The sequence below is a fragment of the Electrona antarctica genome, assembly GCF_951216825.1.
Source record: "Electrona antarctica genome assembly, chromosome: 6".
Taxonomy (NCBI): Eukaryota; Metazoa; Chordata; class Actinopteri; order Myctophiformes; family Myctophidae; genus Electrona; species Electrona antarctica.
The window spans coordinates 41,023,749-41,048,342 of record NC_136811.1 but is presented as its reverse complement, the minus strand read 5'-3'; the positions used below and the strand labels follow the sequence as shown (position 1 = coordinate 41,048,342).

Sequence of the window (24,594 nt, the reverse complement as noted above, 5' to 3'; positions counted from 1 at the left end):
ACACAATAATACAAAAAGTTCAAACTGATTCAATGCAACTTCTGTAAAAGAGAGTCATATCTCAGTAGAATATTGTTCTGTACAGAGAGTCATATCTCAGTAGAATCTTGTTCTGTAGGCCTAGACAGTTATCTTCATTTGTAATAAATATAAGCTATTCATATACCGGTAATACATTATTAATTTCATAATTTGTGAACTGTTGTGATGTTTTGTGAGCATACATCTGACAAGACGTGACAATACATTCAATATAATATAATCCGAACCGTGCTTTATTTATTTATTCACCATTTTCATTGCTTCCCAGCTGATTGGTTTCTATTTCTATGTAACATGCATGACTTAGGTTTACTGTAAATCTCATTGGACACTCCCAGTTGTGTCTACCAATAACATCCAGTCAAGTAAAAATGGACAAACACGGTAGAACAAGGTGTGGCCAGGCTGATCTATGAGGTAAGGTGATGGTGGGGTGGGTGACTGGGTGAGCATTTGCATTGTGAGAACAGAGAACCACAGCATGGTGCAGAACAAATATTTGATGAATTGAAACACATCTGATCATATCAAGGCAGAGCTGCATTGAAGAAGGTCCAGTTTGCTTCCAGACCAGAAAGGCTACATCTGACCAGCAGTATGGGGTCTCCCCTTGTGTCTGTATTAATCCTTACACTGCTGACACAAATGAGTGGTAAGCCTAGATTACTCAAATATTGAACATTTATTTGATCCATATTTGTGTGGTTAGGTAACATTTCTATAAATTATGTATAGATTCAAGAATGCTATGGTTTTGCTTGCTGTCTGTAGGGAATAACTGTCTCATTTAACAATAATATCTCATAATTGCTTTCCACATTTCAGTGTATTCTTGCTAATTTCTTACAATGTGTTAATATAATTTCTGTCAAATCAGAACTTATTGGACTTTAACTCAATGTCCTCTACTATGTCCTTTACAGATCTTGCTTGTGGCCAGGAGTTAAATGCCTCTGAGAACCCTGTACCTGTTGGAGACAGTGTAACGCTTAGTTTACCCAGCCCACTCGACATCAATTTGGGATCCTGGCTTCACAATGCAAACACCATTGTATATATCTATCCAGGTGCTTTTCACTCAATGGATCCTAGGATCACATTCAACCGTACCTCCTCACAGCTGTCAATAACATCTCTAACACTGTTAGACTCTGGGATTTATAAACTGCAGTGTGCAACGTGTCCAACATCTCTCATTGCAAGCCTTACATTGTCAGTCCAAGGTAAGAGATTTTAAATGGCTACCACATTTTTTATGTATTTTTTGATTGATTGAATACTTTATTAACAAGTTTAACAGTATCCTACATGTAGTACAATAAAACGTTATGCTACAAGGATAACATAAAAACATAAAAAGCTAAATATAATACAATGCAGCAAAGGGTACAGAAAAGGGAGTGGGGTCATAGAAGATGCCAAGATCACCTCTCTTTCACACACACACACACACACACACACACACACACACACACACACACACACACACACACACACACACACACACACACACACACACACACACACACACACACACACACACACACACACACACACTCTTACTCACGTTCTTAATTCCATGAACTGTTCTGTTCAAGTTGTACTTTCCTCACACAAGGCATGTGACTCTCTCTCTCTCTCTCTCTCTCTCTCTCTCTCTCTCTCTCTCTCTCTCTCTCTCCCCCATCTCTGTCTCTCTCTAACTTTCTCTCATTCACTCTATCTCGCCTTTCTTTTCCCCTATTAATAATCAATCCTGGTGTTACTGTTGGCTAACCTTCAACGCAACAATGGAAAGCTAACATTTACATTTGCCAGTGCTTACTAATATGTTTGTGAAGTCAACCTTTAGCAGAGTAAGAATATATAGAGACAATTGTGAGTTCCACCGTGATGACTTTGGTGTAGTACAAACTATTTTCAAGTGTATCCTGTAAATCTTTCTATCCCATCTACAGCGCCCATTTCAAACGTGACCCTGAGAGCCAGCGCAACCAACTTGGTGGAGCTCAATGACACAGTAGTCCTCACCTGCTCTGTCTCCTCTGGTTCCTCCCTCTCTTACCTCTGGCTGAATGGCAGCTCTGTGGTCACAGCCAGTGAGGGAGTTCAGCTTGGTGATGGAGGCTCCACTCTCACCATCGTCGGTGTGACCCGCTATGACCAGGGACTGTTCAGGTGCAACGTGTCTAATAACATCAGCTCCGACGCCAGCCAGTTCGTGCATCTGAACATTAGCTGTGAGTTTTGCTCTGTAAAACAAGGGCAACCTAGCGGTGTGCAGAGATGAGCAGTGTGGCTCTTTGCCCACCTTTACCTTTGGTCAACATATATTGAGTTAGGGATGTATGCAGTTGCATGGCCTGGAGTTGTGATGTGCTACTGTCCACAATGTGGACAGAGTTACATTGATATCACATAGCCTACTGTACACATACTGTATACACAGACACTATAAGAATAATGGGAAAGACATGGGATAGAAAATAGTGCTAATACAGTAAGTGCTTTGTGCTTAAGAAATGTACTCATTTCACTCAGGATATCTATCCCGAGTGACACTATCTATTAGTTAGTTACTATCTATTAACTACTACAAACATAAGCAAAACTTGTGTTTGCATGCACTGCATTTACTTTACTTGGACAAAAATAGAAACATTTCAATTGATAAAGCATGCTTTTTTCTTGCTCCTTGCTAGATGGCCCCAGTGACCCAAAGATTATGGCGATGCCCATGAAGGTTGTGTACCCAACAGGCTCAAACATTACACTGTTATGCGAGGCTGAGTCCAAACCTCAACCGACGGTCCAGTGGCTCTTTGACGAGAGTAATCTTGACCAGTCTAGTTCACTGTTGCATCTGGTCAATGCCCAGAAAAGTCAGACAGGAAACTACAAATGCCTACTTCATAACACCGTCACATCCATGTTCAACAATGTTAGTAGGATGATCACGATTATGGGTAAGATAACTGTATTGTCTGTTTTGAAATGTACCCATTCTGCATACTTAGAAATACATTTTTCAATCAAGAAATCAATCAATGTCTTTTGTCACACATGTGGGTGGAAAGTGTGAAAGGTGTGCAGGAAAGTAAAACATTGTGCGTTTGCTTTCCCATAGATCCAATATCCAACGTAGAGTTGAAGCGTGTTGGTGGACCAGCGATACTGAATGGATCCTTCACTCTGAGTTGTGAAGTGAATGTGCCTGTCGACTATTTCCACTGGTTGAGGGATGGTGAAGCCATCTTAAGGACCAACATGAGTACGGTCAACAACACCATGACTATCAACCAGGCCCAGCTTTCAGATGATGGCGATTACACATGTGAGGCTTTTAATGCTGTGAGCAACAAGACCAGCAACCCATACGGCATTCTTGTAAACTGTAAGTATACAACAACAGAGGTACTCAAGGTTCTAGGTCTGTCTGTCTATCTTCCGTCCATCCATCCATCACTCTATACACAATTCTTTTCCCCTATGTGCATGCAATATGTACTGATATACTGTATGTGTACAATATGTAAACATGATGTGCATACTGTACGTATATATGTAACATACTGTACATACAGCCACACGAATGGGCATTTAACCCATTCAGGCCTGACGTCGAAATTTAAAAAAAAAAGTTTTCTAAATCATGACAATTTTCGGAAAGATTTGAGGCACATTTTAACGATTTTTTAAAAATAGCAGACCTACAAGTTCATAGCGCGCCACTCGGTGGCGCGCTATGAGCTTGTAGATCTGCTATTTTTCAATAGCTAAATTATAACATAATGTTTAAAACACCAAAAGGGGTTCCCGCCCAAAATGGGTTAATGGTTAATGTGGTTAAACGCTAACGTGACATGGATGCGTTCCAGGTCTCAATGGATTAAACATAAAGCTTAGCTAACCCTGTAAACTGCATTTTACATTAAAAGATGGGCCGGAGAATACATCGATCAAGGGGCCATCCGCATCCCTGACAGGACGAAGTGTGATATTCAACTGTACATCATCTTCTCAGCCTCCAAGCCAGTTCGAATGGTACTTTAATGGCTCACTGGTTGGCAGTACCTCAGAACATAATACTGGCCCTTTGACATTAGCCATGGATGGGAAGTACAGCTGTGTGGCACACAACAACATCACTGGAAAAAACGACACAAACTACAAGACACTCATTGTTTACGGTAGGACAAGGTGTTTCACAAGACTTGTTACCGTGGGTTGTCAAATTGTGAAGTATGACCATTTGGACCTAGCCTACATTAACCACTTAATCCCTAAATACAACATTGTATAGTATTGTATGACGAATTGCAAAAATAGACGATATACAAACACATTTTCACTTGAATTTTGATAATATAGATAATCGGCAAATTAGCACGTTTAAATATTGCTGATCTGTTCATCTCATATTAATCCCTACTATAGCTCCAGTAACCATGACTTCGGTAAAAATAGTTGGCTCACAGCCAGTTCTGAACCACGCATTCAGTCTGGCTTGTGAAACTGTTGGAAGCGTTCACTCTATCTACTGGATGAAGGACGGCTGGCCCCTGCATGCTGACAGCACAAGAAACTTCTCTATGGACAATGCCACTCTCTCCTTTAACCCTGTCCTGCCCTCCGACAATGGATTATACCAGTGTGACGCTTCCAACCCTCTGAGTAGCGACCGCAGTGACAACTTTACACTGAAGGTTGAGTGTGAGTAGTGTTTGTTGTCTGTCTGTTCTTTGACGTTTAAAGTAGAGATGAATATCACAGTTGTGTGCTGTGATGATGTGCATAAGATTTGCATTTACATGTTCCTGATTAACAGAGTTAATTATTATATACATAGGGGAAAGATTCATATTTGAGGCAACACCACTCGTACACATTAATCGCATGAATGGCCAACTGGGTGGCAATGTACCATAGTATGTTACATTTAAACTAATCTTCCATGTATCCAGTTGGACCGGACAACACAACTATAACGGGACCAACAGTAGCAGGCACAGGACAAAATATCACCCTTAAATGTGTGGCATCCTCATACCCTCACAGCCATTTCAAATGGTTCTTCAATGAGTCCCTGGTGGCCAATACGTCTGAGTATGTAATTGGACCTCTCACCCCAGACATGGGTGGGAAATACACCTGCACGGCTTACAACACCATCGCTGGCCAAAACAGAACAACCACGCTCACTGTAGTTGGTGTGTATACTGCATGAATCCTTTTGCATGTTTCTGCATGGTTATATTTTACCATTTGGTAAAGATACTGCATGCCAGGTCACCACCTGAGTCACTGTCAAGGAACTCTCTTGGATATCTTTCTACAGTATGTTACTAATACAGTACACTAGTACAGTACTAATTTATCCTCCTATCGTATTCGTATGTATCCTCCACCATATGATGGTGTCCCCTGCCGGGAATAGCAGATCTATGCACATGCACAATGTGTTGCAATGCATGCTGTGCGCTTGAAGATCACCTATTTGTGGCCGAGGACACCGTCGTACGAACATGTATAAATCAGGCTTTCGTTAATTTACAGGCCCAATAACGGACGTGCAAATAGAAGTGCCTTCTAAACCTGCTATAGAAGGTCAGTCATTGCAGCTGACATGTAATGTGACGGATGGATCTGTTGACATGTATGTTCTCTGGAATAAGAATGATGAGCGGCTGCATGGCAACAACAGAACTGTCTTCTCTGCGGACAACAAGACAGTCACTCTCAACCCAGTTGAGCAAAATGATAAGGGAAATTATGAGTGCGTTGCGGCCAATCCTGTGAGCAATATAACCAGCCATCCCTATTTCCTCATTGTTAACTGTAAGTATTGCATCACATGGCATTGCCAAACATGTATTCACCAAGTGCAGCAGGTGAACAGGAAACTGACTTGATGGCAATGGTGCTGGGCATATACTGTATCAACATTCATTCACTCACTCACTTATTCTTATTGACATAATACATTATACAGTACAGAACTTACAATAGGACAATATGACCTCACGTACTGTGAGAGGTCATATAACTTGTATACCTTTGGAAGGCCTGTGTATGTCCCTTTTCAATGGTGACCCATTTGTAGGGAACAATCCCATGCATTTGTGGGATAGGCAGCTGAGTAGGTAGTAGGTAGGGTTTGGGCCATTAAAATGTGACCAATCACAGTTTATTCTGCAGTTGCAATTGACTCTTGTTTTGAGCTCCCGGGTACCCCAGGAACTGCTGGAGGTGGGGCTGTTCCACTATCTTATCCGAGGAACAGTCCTTAATTTTTCCACACATCTGCTGGCTCGAGTCCCTCTGTTTTTTTGTTTTTCCCAGAAACGAGAGAGGGGAACAAGTCTCCCCATAGGATCCCACTCTTAGACATCCAGGGGTACCTGGAGTACCATCGATACCCCATGTACCATGGTGTGTCTGGGGTGGGAAGCTCAGAGTCAATAGCAGAATAAGCTGTTTGGCATTGGCAGAGAAGATTTCACAATAAACAGGCTTTCCAACGGTATAAATGTTAATGCTAAAATCAGCAAAATAATCTACGTGTGTGTGTGTGTGTGTGTGTGTGTGTGTGTGTGTGTGTGTGTGTGTGTGTGTGTGTGTGTGTGTGTGTGTGTGCGTGCGTGCGTGCGTGCGTGCGTGCGTGCGTGCGTGCGTGCGTGCGTGCGTGCGTGCGTGCGTGCGTGCGTGTGTGCGAGTTTGTGTGCGAGTTTGTGTGCGAGCGTGCATCATGAGTGTGTGCGTTGCTTTGCATTTAATAATGGATTACATCGCCACCCAATTTTAATAGCCATATTAAGGTGTTCCCTCAAATATGACTACTTTCCACCATTTGTAAATGACTCAGTTCGTCATGAACATCGTAAATCTAATAGAACCCAATGAGAATAAAGAGCAGTAACACAGATTAATTTCTGCTTTTAAGGTCAAAGATCATGAGTAGAATTCGGTTTTAACTAAACTTCCTACTCATGTTGAATGACCATGCCACTTGATCATGCATACATACAGTATCTATGTATTTATTTTTATCTATGGACATATATGGTCGTTTGATGAATTATAATTAGCCGTTGATAAATTCTCACATGCACTAAGGAACATGCACTCACAATCCTGTGTTCTTTCAGTTGGACCTGACAAGCCAGTCATCTCTGGACCATCTCTTGCTGAGGTAGGGCAGGAAGTGGTTCTCCACTGCTCTGCGCAGTCAGAACCTCCCAGCCAGTTCAGCTGGTATTTCAATGGTTCCATTTTGGCCAATACCAGTGTATTAACCATCCACTATATGACTTTAAACTTGAGCGGCAAATACGACTGCATGGCCCACAACAATGTGACGGGTGGAAACAGCAGTACAACAACAATGATCAAGGTCATTGGTAAGTTAGCACTTAACATTATTACAGCTGGAAAAAACTGTCTAATTACATTCAAGCTGAGGCACAACTACAATACCATTAGACCATTATAGGTTATATAAGATGTACATAATTTGCTCATGATATATTGAATACATTTTGATGCGTCACATGCGTCTGTGTGTGCGTGTCATGGCTGCATCATGTATTAGGTGCTTGCATGCCCTGGGCTCTCCTCCCTGGTCTTCTGATTTGTGTGTATTGTCTCTGCTTAATTGATTCCCTCCTCTCCAATCTCCGTAACAATTGTAGAAAGAACGGGAAGGCTACAGGAGGCGGTGCATAAACATCCTACCGAGATCAGATAAGCACCTTATAGTGCTCAGGTAACTACCTCCATTGCGTGTGTGTGTGCGTGTGTGTGTGTGTGTGTGTGTGTGTGTGTGTGTGTGTGTGCATGTTGTGTGCGCGTGCACGTTGCGTGCATGCGTGCGTGCAAGCCCAATACAATGGAGAGAGTTACCTGAGCACTATAAGGTGCTTATCTCTGTACAAATAAGTTTCTGCTCTTGTGCACTGCCGACTCCTGTTGCCTTCCCTTTCTCTTCCTTTCCACAATTGTTATGGGGATTGGTCGGAAGGGCGCGCAATACACACAAATCACAAAACCGGGGGAAGAGAGCCCAGGACATAAACGCACCTGATACATCCATGACTTAAACGCACCAACGCATGTGTCGCATATGATAATAATAATAATAATAATAATAATAAAACTTTATTTGTATAGCACCTTTCATGACATGAAATGCAGCTCAAAGTGCTTTACACAAAAAAGAAAAGAAAAGCAGGGCATAAACAATACAGTGAGGACATGAATAACATTTTTTTTAAAAGACAGATAAATCAATTAAAAGCAAGGGTGTAAAAGTGGGTCTTGAGCTGAGCTTTAAAAATGTCTACAGAGGCTGCCTGTCGAAGGTACAGTGGGAGTTTGTTCCACGCCGTCGGCCCGTAGAAGCAAAAAGCTGCTTCCCCGTATTTTTTAGTTGCCATTTTTTTAGGCAAAGCGAGCAGGCCAGCAGTGGAAGACCTTAGGGGGCGGTTTGGGACATATTTCGGCAGGCAGTCATGTAGGTAGGAAGGTGCGAGACCATTGAGAGCTTTATAAACAAGTAAAAGAATTTTAAAATCAATCCTAAAAACAACCGGAAGCCAGTGCAATGAGGCCAAGACTGGAGTAATATGTTCTCTCATCTTAGTTCTAGTTAAGACTCTGGCTGCTGCATTTTGGACAAGTTGTAATCTGTCAGTTGATTTCTTAGGCAATCCAGAAAAAAGTGCATTGCAGTAATCAAGCCGAGAAAAAACAAAGGCGTGGATTAGCGTTTTTGCATCGTCCAGTGACAAATAGGCTCTGATTCGTGCAATATTTCTAAGATGAAAAAAGGCAATCTTGGTAACATGATTAATGTGTGAATTAAAATTCAGTTCAGAATCAATAGTGATCCCCAAGTTCTTTACTGTACTGTTACTTTCTACAGTCAGGTTGCCAAGTCTGCTTTTTATCGATTCTTTCTGCTCACTAGAACCGATTATGAGAACTTCTGTCTTATCCTCATTTAGCTTGAGAAAGTTCTCACTCATCCAGCATTTAATGCTAGACAGACAGGTCAACAGCGGGTCTAAGGCACAGAGATCATCTGGATCTACAGAAAGATAAAGTTGGGTATCATCAGCATAGAAATGAAAATTGACTCCGTGATTGGTAATGAGTTCTCCCAATGGCAGTATGTACAGGGAGAATAACAGAGGACCAAGAATTGAGCCCTGTGGAATACCAGAACTGATGTTGTGTTTGTCTGAGTCAAACTCAGCTAGATTGACAAAATAGCTTCTGTTTGTTAGGTAGGAGGAAAACCAGGACAGGGCCGTGCCAGACAGGCCTACCCAGTGCTCCAGACGCTGTATTAAAATTGAATGGTCAATCGTGTCAAATGCAGCCGTTAGATCTAGAAGTAAAAGAACGGAAACATGTTTCTTGTCAGCAGACACCCTAAGATCATTCATTACTTTTACAAGTGCTGTTTCTGTGCTGTGGCCTTTCCTAAAGCCAGATTGGAATTTGTTATGCACATTGTTGTTCTGTAGAAACACATCCAATTGATGAAAGATGCATTTTTCTAAAACCTTGCCCAGAAAGGGCAGATTAGAAATGGGTCGGTAGTTACCCATCACAGAGGGATCAAGATTGTGTTTCTTGAGTAAGGGCCTAACTACAGCCGTCTTCAGTGAGTCTGGAAAGACGCCTGATTGTAGAGAGCTGTTTACAATTTTTAGGATATCTCCAATCACACTGTCTAAAACCTCTTTGAGAAAGGTGGTGGGAATTGTGTCCAATGAACAGGAGGATGATGTCATCTGAGATATGGTTTTTCGGAGTTCGTCTTCATCAATTGTACAGAAAGACAATAGGCTCCCCCTGGAGAGATCAACCCTGGCACCATTAGCTGCTGTTAGAGGGCTTGAGCTAGCAGCAGCACCATTCATAATATCAGCTCTAATGTTACAAATTTTGTTATCAAAAAAGCATGCAAACTCATTACACTTAGCTTTAGAGGCCGGGAACGACTGCTTGTAGGACTGGGGGGGGTTTAAAAGTCGTTCAATGGTAGAGAATAAGACTCTGGCATTGTTCTTGTTCTCATTAATAATGCCAGAGAAATAAGCCTGCCTTGCCAGACGCAGGGCTTTGTTATATGTGACTGTTGACTTTTTAAGAATCTCTAGGTGGATGGTGAGTTTGTTTTTTCTCCAAGCTCGCTCAGCTCTACGACAATCTTGCTTCAGTGAACGTGTATGCTCATTTATCCAGGGTGTTACTCTGGTGTTCTGTTTCTTTTTAGTTTTCATAGGAGCCACTATGTCAAGAGCTGACTCTAGTTTAAGATTAAACATTTGGACCATATCATTCACTGGGGGAGTATCGGATAGGGGGGGGCCCAGATGACGAGAGAACTCGTTGGCTGCAGATGAGCTAAAAAAACGCTTTTTTATAGTATATTCAGTGATGTTTTTCTCTAGATCAGAGACAGTCATATTAAAACACAGCAAATAGTGGTCTGATAGCTCAGGCATTTCAATAGTCCTTTCAACAGTGATGTTCAGACCTCTAGAAATCACCAGGTCCAGAGTGTGCCCCTGTTTATGTGTAGGCCCAACAACATGTTGGATGAACTCAAAGGAGTGCAATAACTCTAAGAAACCCAGAGCCACCGCATTTGAAGCATCGTCCAGGTGTAGATTAAGATCGCCCGAGATAAGAGTTCTGTCATAGTTAGTGGAACAGATAGATAAAAGTTCTGATATTTCTGTTAGAAATACAGCTTTGCTGCACTTTGGAGGACGATAAATGCTGATCATTGGGATAGAGGACGTGATAAGACGCCTGAGAGCGAGAAGCGACCTCGCCCCTTTAACTGCACTAATAACTTTGGGGCAGGCCCGTCTAGAGTTTAAATGGACAGGTATCAGTCAAAAGGGAGACATCGAAGAGGAAGGATGGATGGGGAAGGATCAACATATGGAATGTCAGAACAGGTCAGCTCCATATATGGAGATCTAAGGGTTTGAGGTCTATTATATAATATATATAATATTAATGACATCAGGGATCTCCATATATGAGCTTCATGACATCAGGGATCTCCATCCCTGATGATGTCACGTGATGTCACGTGCTCCATCCCTGATGATGTCACGTGCTCCATCCCTGATGATGTCACATGCTCCATCCCTGATGATGTCACGTGATGTCACGTGCTCTCTCACCCCGACCAACCAACCAACCAACACACACACAGTGGCGTATCCAGGAATTACGTTTTGGCCAGGCAAGATAAGTGTTAATTGTCGTCTCCCTGCGCACAATCGTAGCACTAAAGGTTTTCAAAGAGATATACCTGCCAGACGAGTAGGATACAAAGGCTGAAAGGCTTGCATTTACATTCCAATGGGTGATTGAGGGTCGCCCTCTACCACAACGGCCAATCAGCTGTCCATTAATAGTTCTCAGGTCTTGTTTTTGTCGTCTTTTTTTCTCATTGTATGGATTTTGGCCAGGCCAGAAATGGATTTGGACAGGCGGACGCCTGCCCTCGCCTTATTGTAGATACGCCTCTGCACACACACTGACGGAAATGCACGATTCCATAGTTAACTGCGACCTTCGGTCGCAATAATTCATTCAATATTTCAATCAAATATGTATATCAGTTATATTGCTTATAATGGTCTAATCTTGGTGCCTATAGGTGTGTTTCAGCTTAAATTTTAATACTTCATCTTATCATTTATGATTATTTTGAATGATGATCGGCTAAGCGCATTTTGATGCCCGTTCCGGAACGCGGTGTCCTATGGCATAGTATGCACAGTGATGCGTGTGTGTGTGTGTGTAGAGGTGGTCCTGCTGGTTGACAATGTCAATTGATCTGAAGCGAAGCCAAGGGCACACCGGATTGGACACCGGATGCGGCGCCATCTTTAAAGTACTCGGGATTGTAGCTTCAACAGGTTGCTGCACTGAGGTCATATTCAAATGAATGATGCACGTAACCTGATCAATGGCATTTCTTTCTCTCTCTAGAGGGTATAACGTCGGTGATGGTTAAAGCCGACACAATACCAATAGATTCCCACAACCTAACTCTGACCTGTGAGGTTACTGGGCTCTATGACTCTATCTACTGGATGAGGAATAGCACACATATTGACAACAACTGCTCCTCTGTCGACTCAAACGTGTCTGTCTGCATCATGAACAACTCACTGCACTTCAATCCGGTCACAGTATCTGAAGATGGCAACTATGTGTGTGTTGCTACCAATACTATCGGCCCACATATGAGCCCTCAGTACCCACTGCTAGTGAACTGTGAGTAAACATGCTGTGTTGATGCCATATGAGAATTAATTACATTGATCTGTAAGCCTATTGATTAGCCTACTTACGAATGGGTGTATTTCATTGTCCAAGGGAAGTTTTCACAGTGATCTTATAAGTCATTAGATATGTATTAATTATGTAAAGCAACTGCATAATTTGCAACCTATATTTAAACGTCTCAGTGATTTACAGTAATACTCTATTAAGGTATAGGATAATTTCCCAGTTAACATGTGTCGTGTGCACTTTACACAAAGTGCAAGAATGATTACCACTTTATAATGCAATATTTGTGTCTCTACAGATGGCCCTCTACATGTGACAATCACAGGACCAGGATCAGTGGACGAGGACTCAGTGGCCTTTGTGTCACTGAATTGTTACGCTGAATCTCGTCCAGATTGCGAGTACCATTGGTTCTTCAACAACCAACCATCAGCGGTTCATAATACCTCGACCTATAAAATAATTGCCACAAAACCGAATGAAGGGAACTACATATGCAAGGCAAAGAACCCTCTGACCAACATCATAATGTCCCAGACAAAACAATTGCTTATCAGTAAGTGGCCAGCCTTTGGGCCTTTTTTTCCATGTTACACACTGAAATAGGATTGTGGTAAAACATTACGAACACCATTCCAAATAATCTCTCACACTCTCTTTCTCTTTGACTCTCTTAGATCGTGCATCTGCCCGACCGCTCCTGTCCACAGGTGGTGTGATGTTGGTGGCCCTGCTCACTCTGTCTATGCCTGTCATCAGTGAGCGACTGACCCACTGAGTACTCTATGCAGTAAAATCCTCATTAAAATCAGGAAAGCATCTGTGTCATTTAAGATTTTAGCTATGCAATATATATAGCAACATAAGTCAACAAAAAGGATTTAGAACAGTAGTTCTCATAGCAGGTATACAAGCTCACAGCATGTACATTATTTTAACACAAATCTTCTCTTCTGGGGGTCCCTAGCACAAACCATTTTCAGATTGAGGGTCCGCAGCCAAATACAATACATATCATTTTGGGGGTTCTTGGCACGAAACAGTTTGAGAACTATTGATTTAAAAGGCATTTGTAGAATCCACCTCAGGTCTTAATGGGTTAACACTGTCCGTGTTAAATTGACACAGAGAGTTCCTATAGGTGTGCAAGTCAACGTGATCCCTCTGTCTTTATTACTATTACAACAAACGTGAACTTGAACATGACCGAAGGGTATTGAGATTATATATATTCTCAAAGTGATGCCACATTTTCAAATCATGTCAATTTAGGAATCAGAGGGATGGCCAAACATTATGTTTTCAGATATTAGGTTATTGTCATGGCAATCGTTTTCAACTGTATTTGTGTCAACATATTCTTACTGTTCTTAATATACAACACAAAATATTAATATATTCAGAGTGAAAGGGCAAAGTCCCTTCTACTATTGCACTGCCCACGTCTTGTCATTCTTTTGTAGTGTAGTGCTATTTGTAAAGTTGTTTAAACCAGATTTATGCCGAAAATCTCAAATATGTGTAAATTATTTTTTAATTACTTTCCAGAACAGCAATTATTTTAATAAATCAAATGTTTAAAAAAGCATTTTTTTCATTGAGACTTTATTGTGGTAATACATCACCTTCTACTGATCAAATCATGCAACTCATGGTTATAGAATGTTGGATACTGAGTAACTGTTACAACAAGAATGCATTCGTGAATGTGATGTGAAAACATTGAAAAGGTGTTTATTCAAAGAGTTTATATTTTTGTCACACAATTCCAATCACCATTACTAATGTTAAGCAATTTAGAACATTAATTATTAATTAACATTAGACTGTATAAACGCATTTCTTCATTCCTTATTTCCTTGTCAAACACTCAGTTGCCCCTTCACGGGCGTGTCAGTAGTGAATGTTACCATGGGATACGGGGAAAAGCACACTAATGAATACTTTCATTTCAATCCCTTTTATGCCCATATATGGAGTTCTTTGTCAGGCATGCCCAAATATGGAGTCTATGCAGATATCAGAACATATGTGTGATGTCAGAACAGGCCAGCTCCATATGGAGCCTGAGCAGGGGCCCTATCCAGAGCCCGGGCAGAGGCCTTTTGTGGCGGTTCTGGACCGGGTCAAATATTAGAAGCTAGTATATTTAATTGAATTTCTGAATAATATATGTTCTGAAAAATAAAAATATGTTTCAAGTTCACAATTAGTTTAGTTGACTTCATGGGATTGTACTTGATCAGACTTTATATATTATTTTAATAGCTGTAGCTCTATTTAGCAGACATAACAAACACACATCTCACAACGATCAACCCAGCCAGACAGTTTGCCGGCTATTGTTACACATTCTCAACTCTCACAAAGAAATAAATGTGCCCAGTTTCTTGTTTGTCTTCATAATAAAACATTGACTTATAATATCACCATGTAAGCCTCACATGACTTTCTGATGTTGCCCTCTTTGAAGCCATCAAATGTTACAAGGTGTGGTCCCATGCAGAAACTATTTGCTTGATAGACTCCAGAGGTAATACTAAAATAATATAATAATGTATACTGATTTGTGATTTGTCATGGTGCCTCAGCTCAAAGCATAAACACAGAACTACAGTATACCCCAACACCATACTTTTTCACCTGGCTTGTATCCTTTGTTCCATGCCCTTTAAAAAAAAAATATTTCCCTGTAGTACTAGTACTAATGGCAGGACAATTAATGCATGAGGAACATATAGGATTACATGGTACTGTATACCATCTGTCACAGTGGTGACACTCATGGCCTGTTAATAATTTTTTGAAATTCCTATAATTCAGAAATAACAATACACTTTTCCATTTCAAATAACTTTCATAATTATATTCATGAAGTGTGTCCCTAGTACTCACCCATTCCTGGCATGGGATTTGTTAGGAGTCGGTGGAAAGAGCATATCTTTGCCAAAAGAAAATTTCGTTGAGTCATGGCTGTTGAATAATGGCTCAAAGGCATAGTAGTGTGGGACCCACATGATACTGACCTATAGCAGCAGACAATAAAAACAAACAGGGCAAATGTGATCTACAGCAACACCAAACAGTAAAATGAACAATATGTGAATAATGCTTGTTTAACAATAACATTCTCAACCACCAAAAATGATGAGATATCAGATTCTAGTGATAACATGACATACTGTAGCTATCCTCTAGCTGTAGCTGTCCCATTGCAAGCGCAATGGAAGAAACAAAGTTGGTGTGGTAGTGTATTATAAGAAATTGGACGTAAAAAATCTATCTTACACATAAGATAGATTTTTCAGTAGCATAAATATCTCATGCTAGACAGATCTTGTCTAGACTTGATCTTTTACAGTGCTGTCATCACGGACACACTGAATACCCAAAAGTCACTCTCCCGCATGTAAATTAATATCCACCTACAGGGAAATATGATCATGGGCAGAGAAGAAAAGACATATAAAACAGGGATACAGTATCTCTTCATCTAGCCCTTTTAATGCTTGATGAGAAGTTGGGAGTTTCAGTTTATGGACCGATACTATGGAAGGTTTGAGAATGTTCATTTGGAGGCAAGGTTTTAGAAGAACTCTACCTTGAATAAACAATTACAATAACAGCCAGTTGTTCAAACAATTTCTTGTATAATAAGTGTAAAACCAGTGACCCAAAGGCAATACAACATGTACAACTCACATACTGTACATGCTCATAGTGCACTATTGATGCTCTTAGTGGTTCAGAGCAATGCTAAAACCTGACCAAGCAGCAATGCATCCAATAATGAATGATTCTTGATAGCACCACAATTAGGTATCGTCTGTAATCAATGAAGAATGCCCAAAATGTGCCTTGGTTTTGCATTTAATGCATTCTGACATCACAGAATCAGCCATCCCTGAAACATCATTCAAGTTCAGTAACAGTCCTTGTCCAAGTATCCTCATGAGCCGTAGTGAAGCGGTAAAGTGAAACCTTGCAAAGGGAGTCAAATAGGCCTTTATGTCTTAAGAGGAGATTGAACTTGAAGCACAAGCATGTACGCATATATACCCATACAACAGCTCAACAATCTACTCAAATACATACATTATCTCTGCAGCCAAGCAAAACCTGTCATAAACATTGCTTTAAACATGTGTGACAAATTGTAAACGGGGCCAATGGTGGAATGGCAATATTACAACACATAGCATAACAATCAAATAGTAGAGTGGATTGATGTATTTTGCCAATGTTTGATCACTATGTAACAAACAAACACAAAAACTTGGTCACCTGAACTCACACATACAAATGAAGCCACATTAATTAAGAGAACATAATATGTGAAAAAATGTATTGAGCCTGACAAACTAAAGCCATTATTCAAAGCAAATGTTTAATTACTAAAGAAGTGAGGGCAGTTTTTTTACTCCGTTTTCACCAGATATCCTGGCATATTGCAGCACATTTAACTTAGCAAATGCAGTGCAGCATAAACACAAAGGAGTTTATGGTCCCATTAATAGTGACAGTGGTCACCAACCCTGGCCATGGAGAGAACTTTCACAAACTACTCTATCTTAAACGTGCCACTATTTGATTCCATACATTGATTAAGGTATTAATAAGGTAACAACAGTGTGAAGCCTGATTCATGCTTCTGCGACAAAGTGTTGTGCGGCAGAAATAAAATGTTCAACTGAATAAGTGTCACTGTTATTTTTGTTGAGTGACGCGTCACACAACACTTTGTCGCAAAAGCATAAATTATTCTTGATGCTCTCCATAAACAGACAGGGAACACTGTGGTAGTGTCGGTCTGTGACCCAGTCTGTGTTGTGTTGTGGGTAGCTGGTTGACTCCTCATTGCTCGGCTGGCTTCTCTAGCATGGATTTAAGGTGGGCGTGTAAGGGTTGGCACACGGTCTGATAGGCCTGCGGAGTCAGATGGAGGTAGTCATACATGTCCTGGTGATTGATGCCTCCATCAGAGTGGACAAAGCCAGGATCCACGTCCAGGAAGGAGGCGTGGGGGAGAGAGGTCACGGCATCCTTGACCAGCCGGTTGACCTGAGCGTTCCGTTCCCGTAGTGGGTTGGGCATCTTACCCCTGGGCAGTATCCCCTGGAAAACACGTGAAGAAAACAGCAACACCTAATGGTCATGCACAGCTTTGTGTGTTTGTGTGTGATTTTTATACTTTTAAACTAGAGTATGTCAGTATGTACGTTAGTTTGTAAATAAGGATGCACTATATTTTTGATAAAGAAAAACAGAAGTGATAACAAATACTTAATTTATATAGACAATTGCCAGTAATGTAGCCAAGTCGACCTCTGTGGAACAATGCAGGTCTTATTTTGGTTAAACCAATCTTTCTCCAATTTTACTGTAGGTCAACCATATTGTCCCCAAACAAGCATAATAGCATATCAAGATACAGGTGATGGTATTCCTGCCTGACGCACCTCCTCCAGTGCCTTTTGGTGTGCTGTGACACCTCACTGAACACCTCTGTGGGCCTAAACGGGTCATCAGCTGGGGAGGAATTTACGTCATCTTCTACCTCAGTCTTCTTGTGTGTACGGTATATGCCTTATTTTCCAAGCTGGGCTAAGTTGTATCTTGCTATGACAGGGGTCATGAGACATGTCTGAAATCTTGTATATTTCAATAAGTTGTTTTAAACCGCAATTTTCAATAGCAACATAAAATCTATAAAAAGATAATGAACAGACAAGGTCAGAAACACCTACAAGTACAATGGTATGGGCATAGCGGAGCTTGTTCTTGATGACTTGGACAATGGCCATGATGCCGCCACAGATCTGTTCTGCTGTTTGGCCGTGGTTATTGGTGCCCACCCACAGCACAACAACCTAGATACAACAGACAAGAATATATGTAAATAATTAAGACAACTTGATTAACATGTTTTAGTTAAATAGATCTTGTTCTCTCAGATGTGTTTTTATGTTTTATGTAGCAGTTTCAAAATGAATGCTCATCTGATGGCTATGAAAACATTTGTACAAAGGAAAATGGAAATGTGAATTTTATCCCATACAGTATATGATACTGTTGCTTGCTGTGTAGCATCTTTGTGAGGACAAGACATTCACTGATTTTAACAGAATACCTTTGGGCTGATGTTATCCAATTCTCCATTGCTCAGTCTCCATAGTACATGCTGTGTTGCATCGCCACCTACCCCAAAGTTGAGGGCATGGAGGGGGGAAAAGAGTTCTCGCCAAACCTGCACACAAAACCATAACAAAACAAACTATAGCCTATGTGCAATCACTTGTGATGAATGCTCAGCTACAAACAAGTCATTCCGTCTAAAGTGATGAAGTCATATTGAGACAATATGCAATAATGAATATCATGTAGTGCTAAGCTGTATTTTTCACATGTGAACAAGGCTTACCGCAAATTGGTGCATGAGCTGAATAAGAGAGTCTCCAACAAACAGAACATCTGGTTCCTTGTCCTTGCTGTCAGACACAAATCGGTTGTGCTATAGAAAGATAAAGAAAGTAAAAATATATGGCCAGGTATTACTTTATTTTACAAGAAGGGAAGAAGCATATGGCAAAATGTGATTCATAGTACTCTGCAGACATTATCAAGCATACAGTATGAGTAAGCAACAACACCCAAGGCCTAACTAAGCAACTGTGAACTGGAATTCAAGCCACTGTAACATGTATAGGCAATAGGCATCAAACAGCTGGACCAACTATGAATAATGAATGTCTCTTGCACACATGAATCTTGGTTTTTGGGAACATTGCATTGACTTACATTGATTCCATTTCCCATTAGCCATACCCAACCCAAACCTAACCATTACTCTACCCAACTGTACAGATACCAACCAGTAGATAGTATGTTATGAGTTATGACAATGCAGTACAATTAAATTGAAACAATTTGACATGACATCCAGGACAAGTAGGTCTAGTTGATGTCCAAAATGTGAACATCACGCACGCACACACGCGCACACAAAACATGACCACACCACACACCAAAGACATCCATCGTCCGTCTCCTTGGCTGTCCTCACAAGGAGTGGGTGTGGCGGCGGGGTTTGAGTCTCCTGCTGCACTCATTACTTCTCTATCTGCGATTGGAAAATAGTCACAGTCACGTTATCGATTTCGCAACCAATGCAAATCAGATCAATATATAAATACGTTCTCGTTCCTCTGTGCTGAATCATGAGGAGCGGTCAGTAATGCTTGCAGAACAATAACGTTAAGATAGTTGTCACGGCACGGTAAAGGCAACCAGCATGCAATTCTATGACACGGTTGTTTGTCGTGGACATTAAAACACTGTAGATTTAACCACGCAGGATCATAACAAAACAAAACAAAACAAAAACAGACAAAATACCGTATTGTATGGTCTCCTAATTCAGTTCCTGGAAGTAAAAAAAAAATCACTCCATCCGAATCTACCATTGCGCACCACGGGGGAACATAAACGAGGCGTCGTGTATTCACTCGTTTCGGATGTAGTCACTCACTGGCGTTAACATTAACGTTACTTGATGACTTTACAGTAAGGGCTGTGCGCGGACATCCGTGGAATGAAGAGCGAAGTGTGTTATTTTAACGCAGAAAGCACCAAGAGCTTCCCCCCTTCGTGGGTGCGGAAATGGACTCGTCCAACGGTGTGCGTTCGTGAGGGTTGTTGCTGCGTGGAGAAAGAGCAGAGAGAGACACAGACAGACAGCGGCACGTTGCCGAGCAACGTCCTTTTAAACGTGAACAGCGGCCTGATATTTTGGTAAGTTATCCGTTTGTTTACCGATAATGTACAATACAAAGAAGTGCTTCGCAAGTATTGCATTTACTGTTGATGCTTTATGCTACTTTTTCAAAGATAGTTGTCAGTTGTGTGTGTCCTGCTGGCTGATGTTTAACTGCATTCAATCGGCACTGAATGCTGCTTCAGGTCGAGGTGCACCTGCATGGCTGCAGGTGGTCAACGTTAACGTTCATCTTTAGTGCTTAATTAGCTAGCTACTGAGCTCACCATTAACTAGCATAATAACGATCATATGACTTATTAGCCACTTTAGCATCATTCATTTTAAAGACAAAATCTGTAATAAAACAAAACCACTGCAGATCTACAAACTCGACGATGCAACCCCCTGTGAGCTTGTAGATCAGCTATTTTCGATAGCTGAAGTATACAATAGGGCTTAAATGGTTAAACAACGAGACAGACGCCTCAGATAAGTAATTTATTACCGTACGTTAATTGGATTTTCCACTGTAAATAAGTTTTGTTATCTTTTCATAGCCACCACTTCAGCATGAGCCATTCATCAAGCAGAGCCTTGCCAGGGGGAAGACATTTCCAACACCTTAAGACAACAAAAGAAAGCTGTAGCCCAGTCAACCAAACTTCTACAACCTGCAAGTCTTTTAGCCATTGTGATAACATTGATGGATGCCACAGCCATGAACATAAACTGAAACGATTGAAGACACGCAAGCAGAGGAGCAAAGAAATGAGAAATGTGCAAGGAGGTCATGTGGTAGGTGCACCAAGGAGCAAATCACATCACCACCACACAATTAAAGATATGACACATTGCAATAACCGCTGCCAACATAGAACCCACTGTCCAAAACGAGATGCAGTGTTTGCGCAAGTCTTTCCTGCAGCCAAGGAGCCCAGCATCATGACAGATTGTCGTCTGATAGGGCATCGAGGCCTTTTCAACCATGAGGTGAAATCCATTGATATTGAGCGCCTGCTAAGTGAACAGAGGAAAAAAGAAAAGGTCACACTGAAACAGAAAACAAACATGACAACTTTACATTTTCCATCATCTTGCCTTTCTTCTCCTGGCTCCAGTAATGATGTTGCTGCCCTCTCTGTTGAAGGAGTTGAGGATGAGGCAGTCTCTGCTGTTTGTACAGAAACCCAGGAAGTTTGCCTTGAGAATGAAAAAATGGCCTGTCACTCCAACAGCCAGGGATCTGACATCACACCAGGACAGAAAGTGTTACACCAATTTAAACCTTCTTTTGAAAGTGAAACCCCCAACTTCTCATTTGCAAATAGTCCAACAAATGCTTTGCTAACTAACAAGAAGAAGTTTAAGCCAATTGTGCCTGAATCGGCAAGAAAGCCACTGCTGACTCCTAGTGGAGACAAAGAAAATACGGGGTTGTTGAAAATAAAGTCAAAGAGACCATCAAACTCCAGTGCACTTGAACATGGCCCCAATAATCAAGAACCCCAGCATTGTGTATCTAGTCCAGTCATAGTTGACCTCTCCAGCTCACCTGCAACTGGAGCCAGTGATACCTTTGACACTCAGCAGCAGGGAAGTGGTCTCGATAGCATGTTGACCTCTATCAGCACGATGGCATCACGTTTGTGCCATTCTCTACAGCTGCCAATTCTGAAGAGGAGAAACTTGTTGGCAGAAAGCAGGGAGATTCTTTTGCAGGCCTTGCATGAAAGACATGGACCCCAGTTTCAGGAGAACCTCCATAGTGTGCAGCAGTGCCTCAGCTTCACCACCGGTCCCAGTGTAGACAAGGGAGAAGATGGGGTTACGGCACCATCCACTACCATCTACACAGATGAGGCCTGTACTACAGGTAAGATACTCATGCATATATCCTGGTGGTTTGATTAACCACACATACCCTAGCATTGCTTTTCTGGGCATGTCATATTAGGTGAACAATTGGCAAAAATAGCAAATCTACAATTTTACAACACCACAGTGGTTCTGTCATTTTCAGCAAAGAAATATCGAGTAGAATGGGAGGGGAGGGGACCAAGTACAGACCCTTTGGGGACCCAGGTCATCAAAGTATATAAGGTTTAAGTGGTTAAAGGTTATAGTTATTTAACAACAGATTATGGATAGATATGATGATTTAAAGCAATTTCAAAATAGCATAGATAATGTCAAACTAGGAATGTATTAGTGTGTGATATTACAGTATTGTTGCAACACTGATTAATATTAATGTATAAATGCTTTATGTTCTTGTCGTTTTAATTGAATATTTATTTTTGCAGTGTGAGCATTACAGTTTGATCTAATGTACATATCTCGGGTTTATTCTTTCAACTGTCACCACAGATACAGCGTTTCGAGTAAGCAGTGTGAAAGAGTCACATTTTGACACCCAGCGAACATCGCTTAAAGGGAGGAGGAAGAAGCGAGGTTCCAACTGGAGGCCCCCACCACCACGACCACAGAAGAGTATAGAACAGGTGAGACAATAACATTTAGAAATGAGTTGGCAAATGTAGTCATTGGTGTTCACTTTAGTATCTAAATTAGTACACAACCAATAGTAATTATTATAGCAGTCAGAATTGGTTGCTTGATTCTAAAGGTTAAGAAAAATACAATTGAAAAAGGCTACTTCTCTGTATGTCCTGTATTTTTAAATGGAAAAAACCCAATAAAAATAATATAGAGCTTTTAACAATACATCACTTGCAGCACTTTAGTGGGACATTTGACCACAAATGTACTGTACTGTATATCCTTAGATCATATATTATTGTATATTCCAAAACTAGGGATGTCCTGATACACTTTTGTCGTTCCCGATCCGATCCCGATAACACCATTTCTGTGTTTACCAGTGTTGTGATCTCGTGTTGTGTTTATAGCTATCTAGCTATATATCTTGTGTTGTGTTTATAGCAGACTCCTCACTCATATGTGCACTTGTAATTTGGGCAACTCGAAAGCAAACTCCACATGACCCAACATATTATTTTCCTGCCATAGTGTCAACCCCTTACCCCTGTGTTGGATAGATGCATGGTTAGTCTACTAGACTAGCATATTCACTGATACCAATATGACCCGATATGACAAATAAGGGCCGATACCGATACTTTTCCGATACCGATACAGTATCGGGACATCTCTATCCAAAACTATAGACAGTGTTTATTTTGAGTATGATTACTTTATTAAACAGAACAAAATATGTGGTATCTATCTTTGAAGGCAGCAGAGTGCATGGCCAGACCCACTGTGGAGAAGGTCGGAGATCTTTTTGATGAGTTGCTGACACCTTGTTCCTCCTCTACGTTCTGCATTGATTTCCTTCCCTCTGAGACGTCATCACCCCATCCCATGTTTGGTATTCCAACAGTATCCAACTGGGAAGTGTCACCTCCTCAGCCTTGGGAGAATAGATTAAACAATGTAAGAATGAGAGAGTCAGCTAAGGAAGGTTGTTTTAAAAACTCCTTTCTGAACCACGTCAGAGAAATAAGAGAAATAAGTAGTGGGCCTCAACAAAGTGTTGACAGCAGGCACTCATCCCTGCATTATTCAGAAGGACCTCCATCCACATTCAGGCTACTACAGCAGCCACAAGATCTGTTTGAATTTGACAGGTACTCTCGTGCTACTTCTTTGTGTCCTCAAGTTTGCTCTCCTCAGGAGAGCAACCAGCTACATTCTTTCTATCATTTCAATCACCCCCAAACCAGCTCGTTCCTCCGCTCCCATTACAGTAACGTGATGCATTATCCTCCATCTCACATGATTGATAGAGGCCCTTCACCCATCCTTCCTTCACTCCCAAGCCCTGAGCAAGGTTTTTTTCCACCAATGAGACTTTACTAATGCACACTGAGGCCCTGCATAGATACACATGCATAGTGCATGCATGGTTAATCAATTTGTTAGAACTAATCATCTCAGAGTTCTATCAATCAAAGTGGCAATTGTAACATTTCTGCCCTCATGTTTTTATTTTGTCACATTTGAACCAGGACAAAGAATACACAATTATGTATTGTCTTGCATCAGCCCTTTTTTATTGATTCCATCAGGAAATGCTGTTGCACATTGGTTTTTGCAGTTTTGTTACAGTGAAATGTCATGCTTAGCAAATGCTCAACACTGAATAAAACTGAGTACAGGAACATTGCCTCTTTCTATTTATTTTGTTTTAGTCTTACTACTGCTGCTACAAAGTTGAGTTTAGGAGCCAAAAACAAAGATTTGTACTCTTAGTTCACACCAAAGTTTAAAACTGCCTATTATGGTGGATTATGCCATTTTCAATGGGAACAGCTTTTTATTTATTTTTTATTTTTTTGCAGAAATCCGTGAATGGCAAGAAACCACTCCATTCTGGTGCTTCTGTTCCCATTCTAAAGTGAGATCTCGCTCATAATTAACTCCCTAATTGTATAACACTT

General features: G+C 41.0%; 3 protein-coding genes across 4 annotated transcripts; 2 read left to right on the top strand and 1 right to left on the bottom strand.

The window, feature by feature from the left end:
- The first annotated feature begins 483 nt into the window (after positions 1–483).
- Positions 484–13,956, top strand: LOC306924729 (cell adhesion molecule CEACAM5-like). 2 transcript variants are annotated; one of them, XM_079503357.1, is made up of 13 exons: positions 484–694; positions 966–1,265; positions 2,001–2,282; positions 2,745–3,008; positions 3,170–3,436; positions 3,981–4,232; positions 4,480–4,755; positions 5,007–5,252; positions 5,599–5,880; positions 7,191–7,442; positions 12,070–12,357; positions 12,674–12,931; positions 13,053–13,956. In XM_079503357.1, the coding sequence occupies exons 1-13, from the start codon at positions 640–642 to the stop codon at positions 13,151–13,153; spliced, it is 3,123 nt and encodes a 1,040-aa protein (XP_079359483.1). In that variant the 5' UTR covers positions 484–639; the 3' UTR covers positions 13,154–13,956. The 2 variants fall into 2 exon arrangements, with proteins under 2 accessions (XP_079359483.1, XP_079359484.1); XM_079503358.1 differs by lacking the exons at positions 5,007–5,252; positions 5,599–5,880.
- Positions 13,957–16,227: 2,271 nt separating this feature from the next.
- Positions 16,228–19,908, bottom strand: pafah1b3 (platelet-activating factor acetylhydrolase, isoform Ib, gamma subunit). Its single transcript, XM_079504328.1, has 6 exons — positions 19,771–19,908; positions 19,401–19,495; positions 18,797–18,886; positions 18,506–18,622; positions 18,123–18,245; positions 16,228–17,490 (listed from the first exon to the last, which is right to left on the bottom strand). The coding sequence occupies exons 2-6, from the start codon at positions 19,482–19,484 to the stop codon at positions 17,230–17,232; spliced, it is 675 nt and encodes a 224-aa protein (XP_079360454.1). The 5' UTR covers positions 19,485–19,495; positions 19,771–19,908; the 3' UTR covers positions 16,228–17,229.
- A 58-nt stretch (positions 19,909–19,966) lies between these two features.
- prr19 (proline rich 19) lies at positions 19,967–24,315 on the top strand (the record flags this gene model as incomplete). Its single annotated transcript, XM_079504327.1, has 4 exons — positions 19,967–20,166; positions 20,689–22,004; positions 22,499–22,632; positions 23,387–24,315. 4 exons carry the CDS (start codon positions 19,967–19,969, stop codon positions 24,011–24,013), a joined length of 2,277 nt encoding a protein of 758 aa, XP_079360453.1. The 3' UTR covers positions 24,014–24,315.
- Between the last annotated feature and the right edge of the window lie 279 nt (positions 24,316–24,594).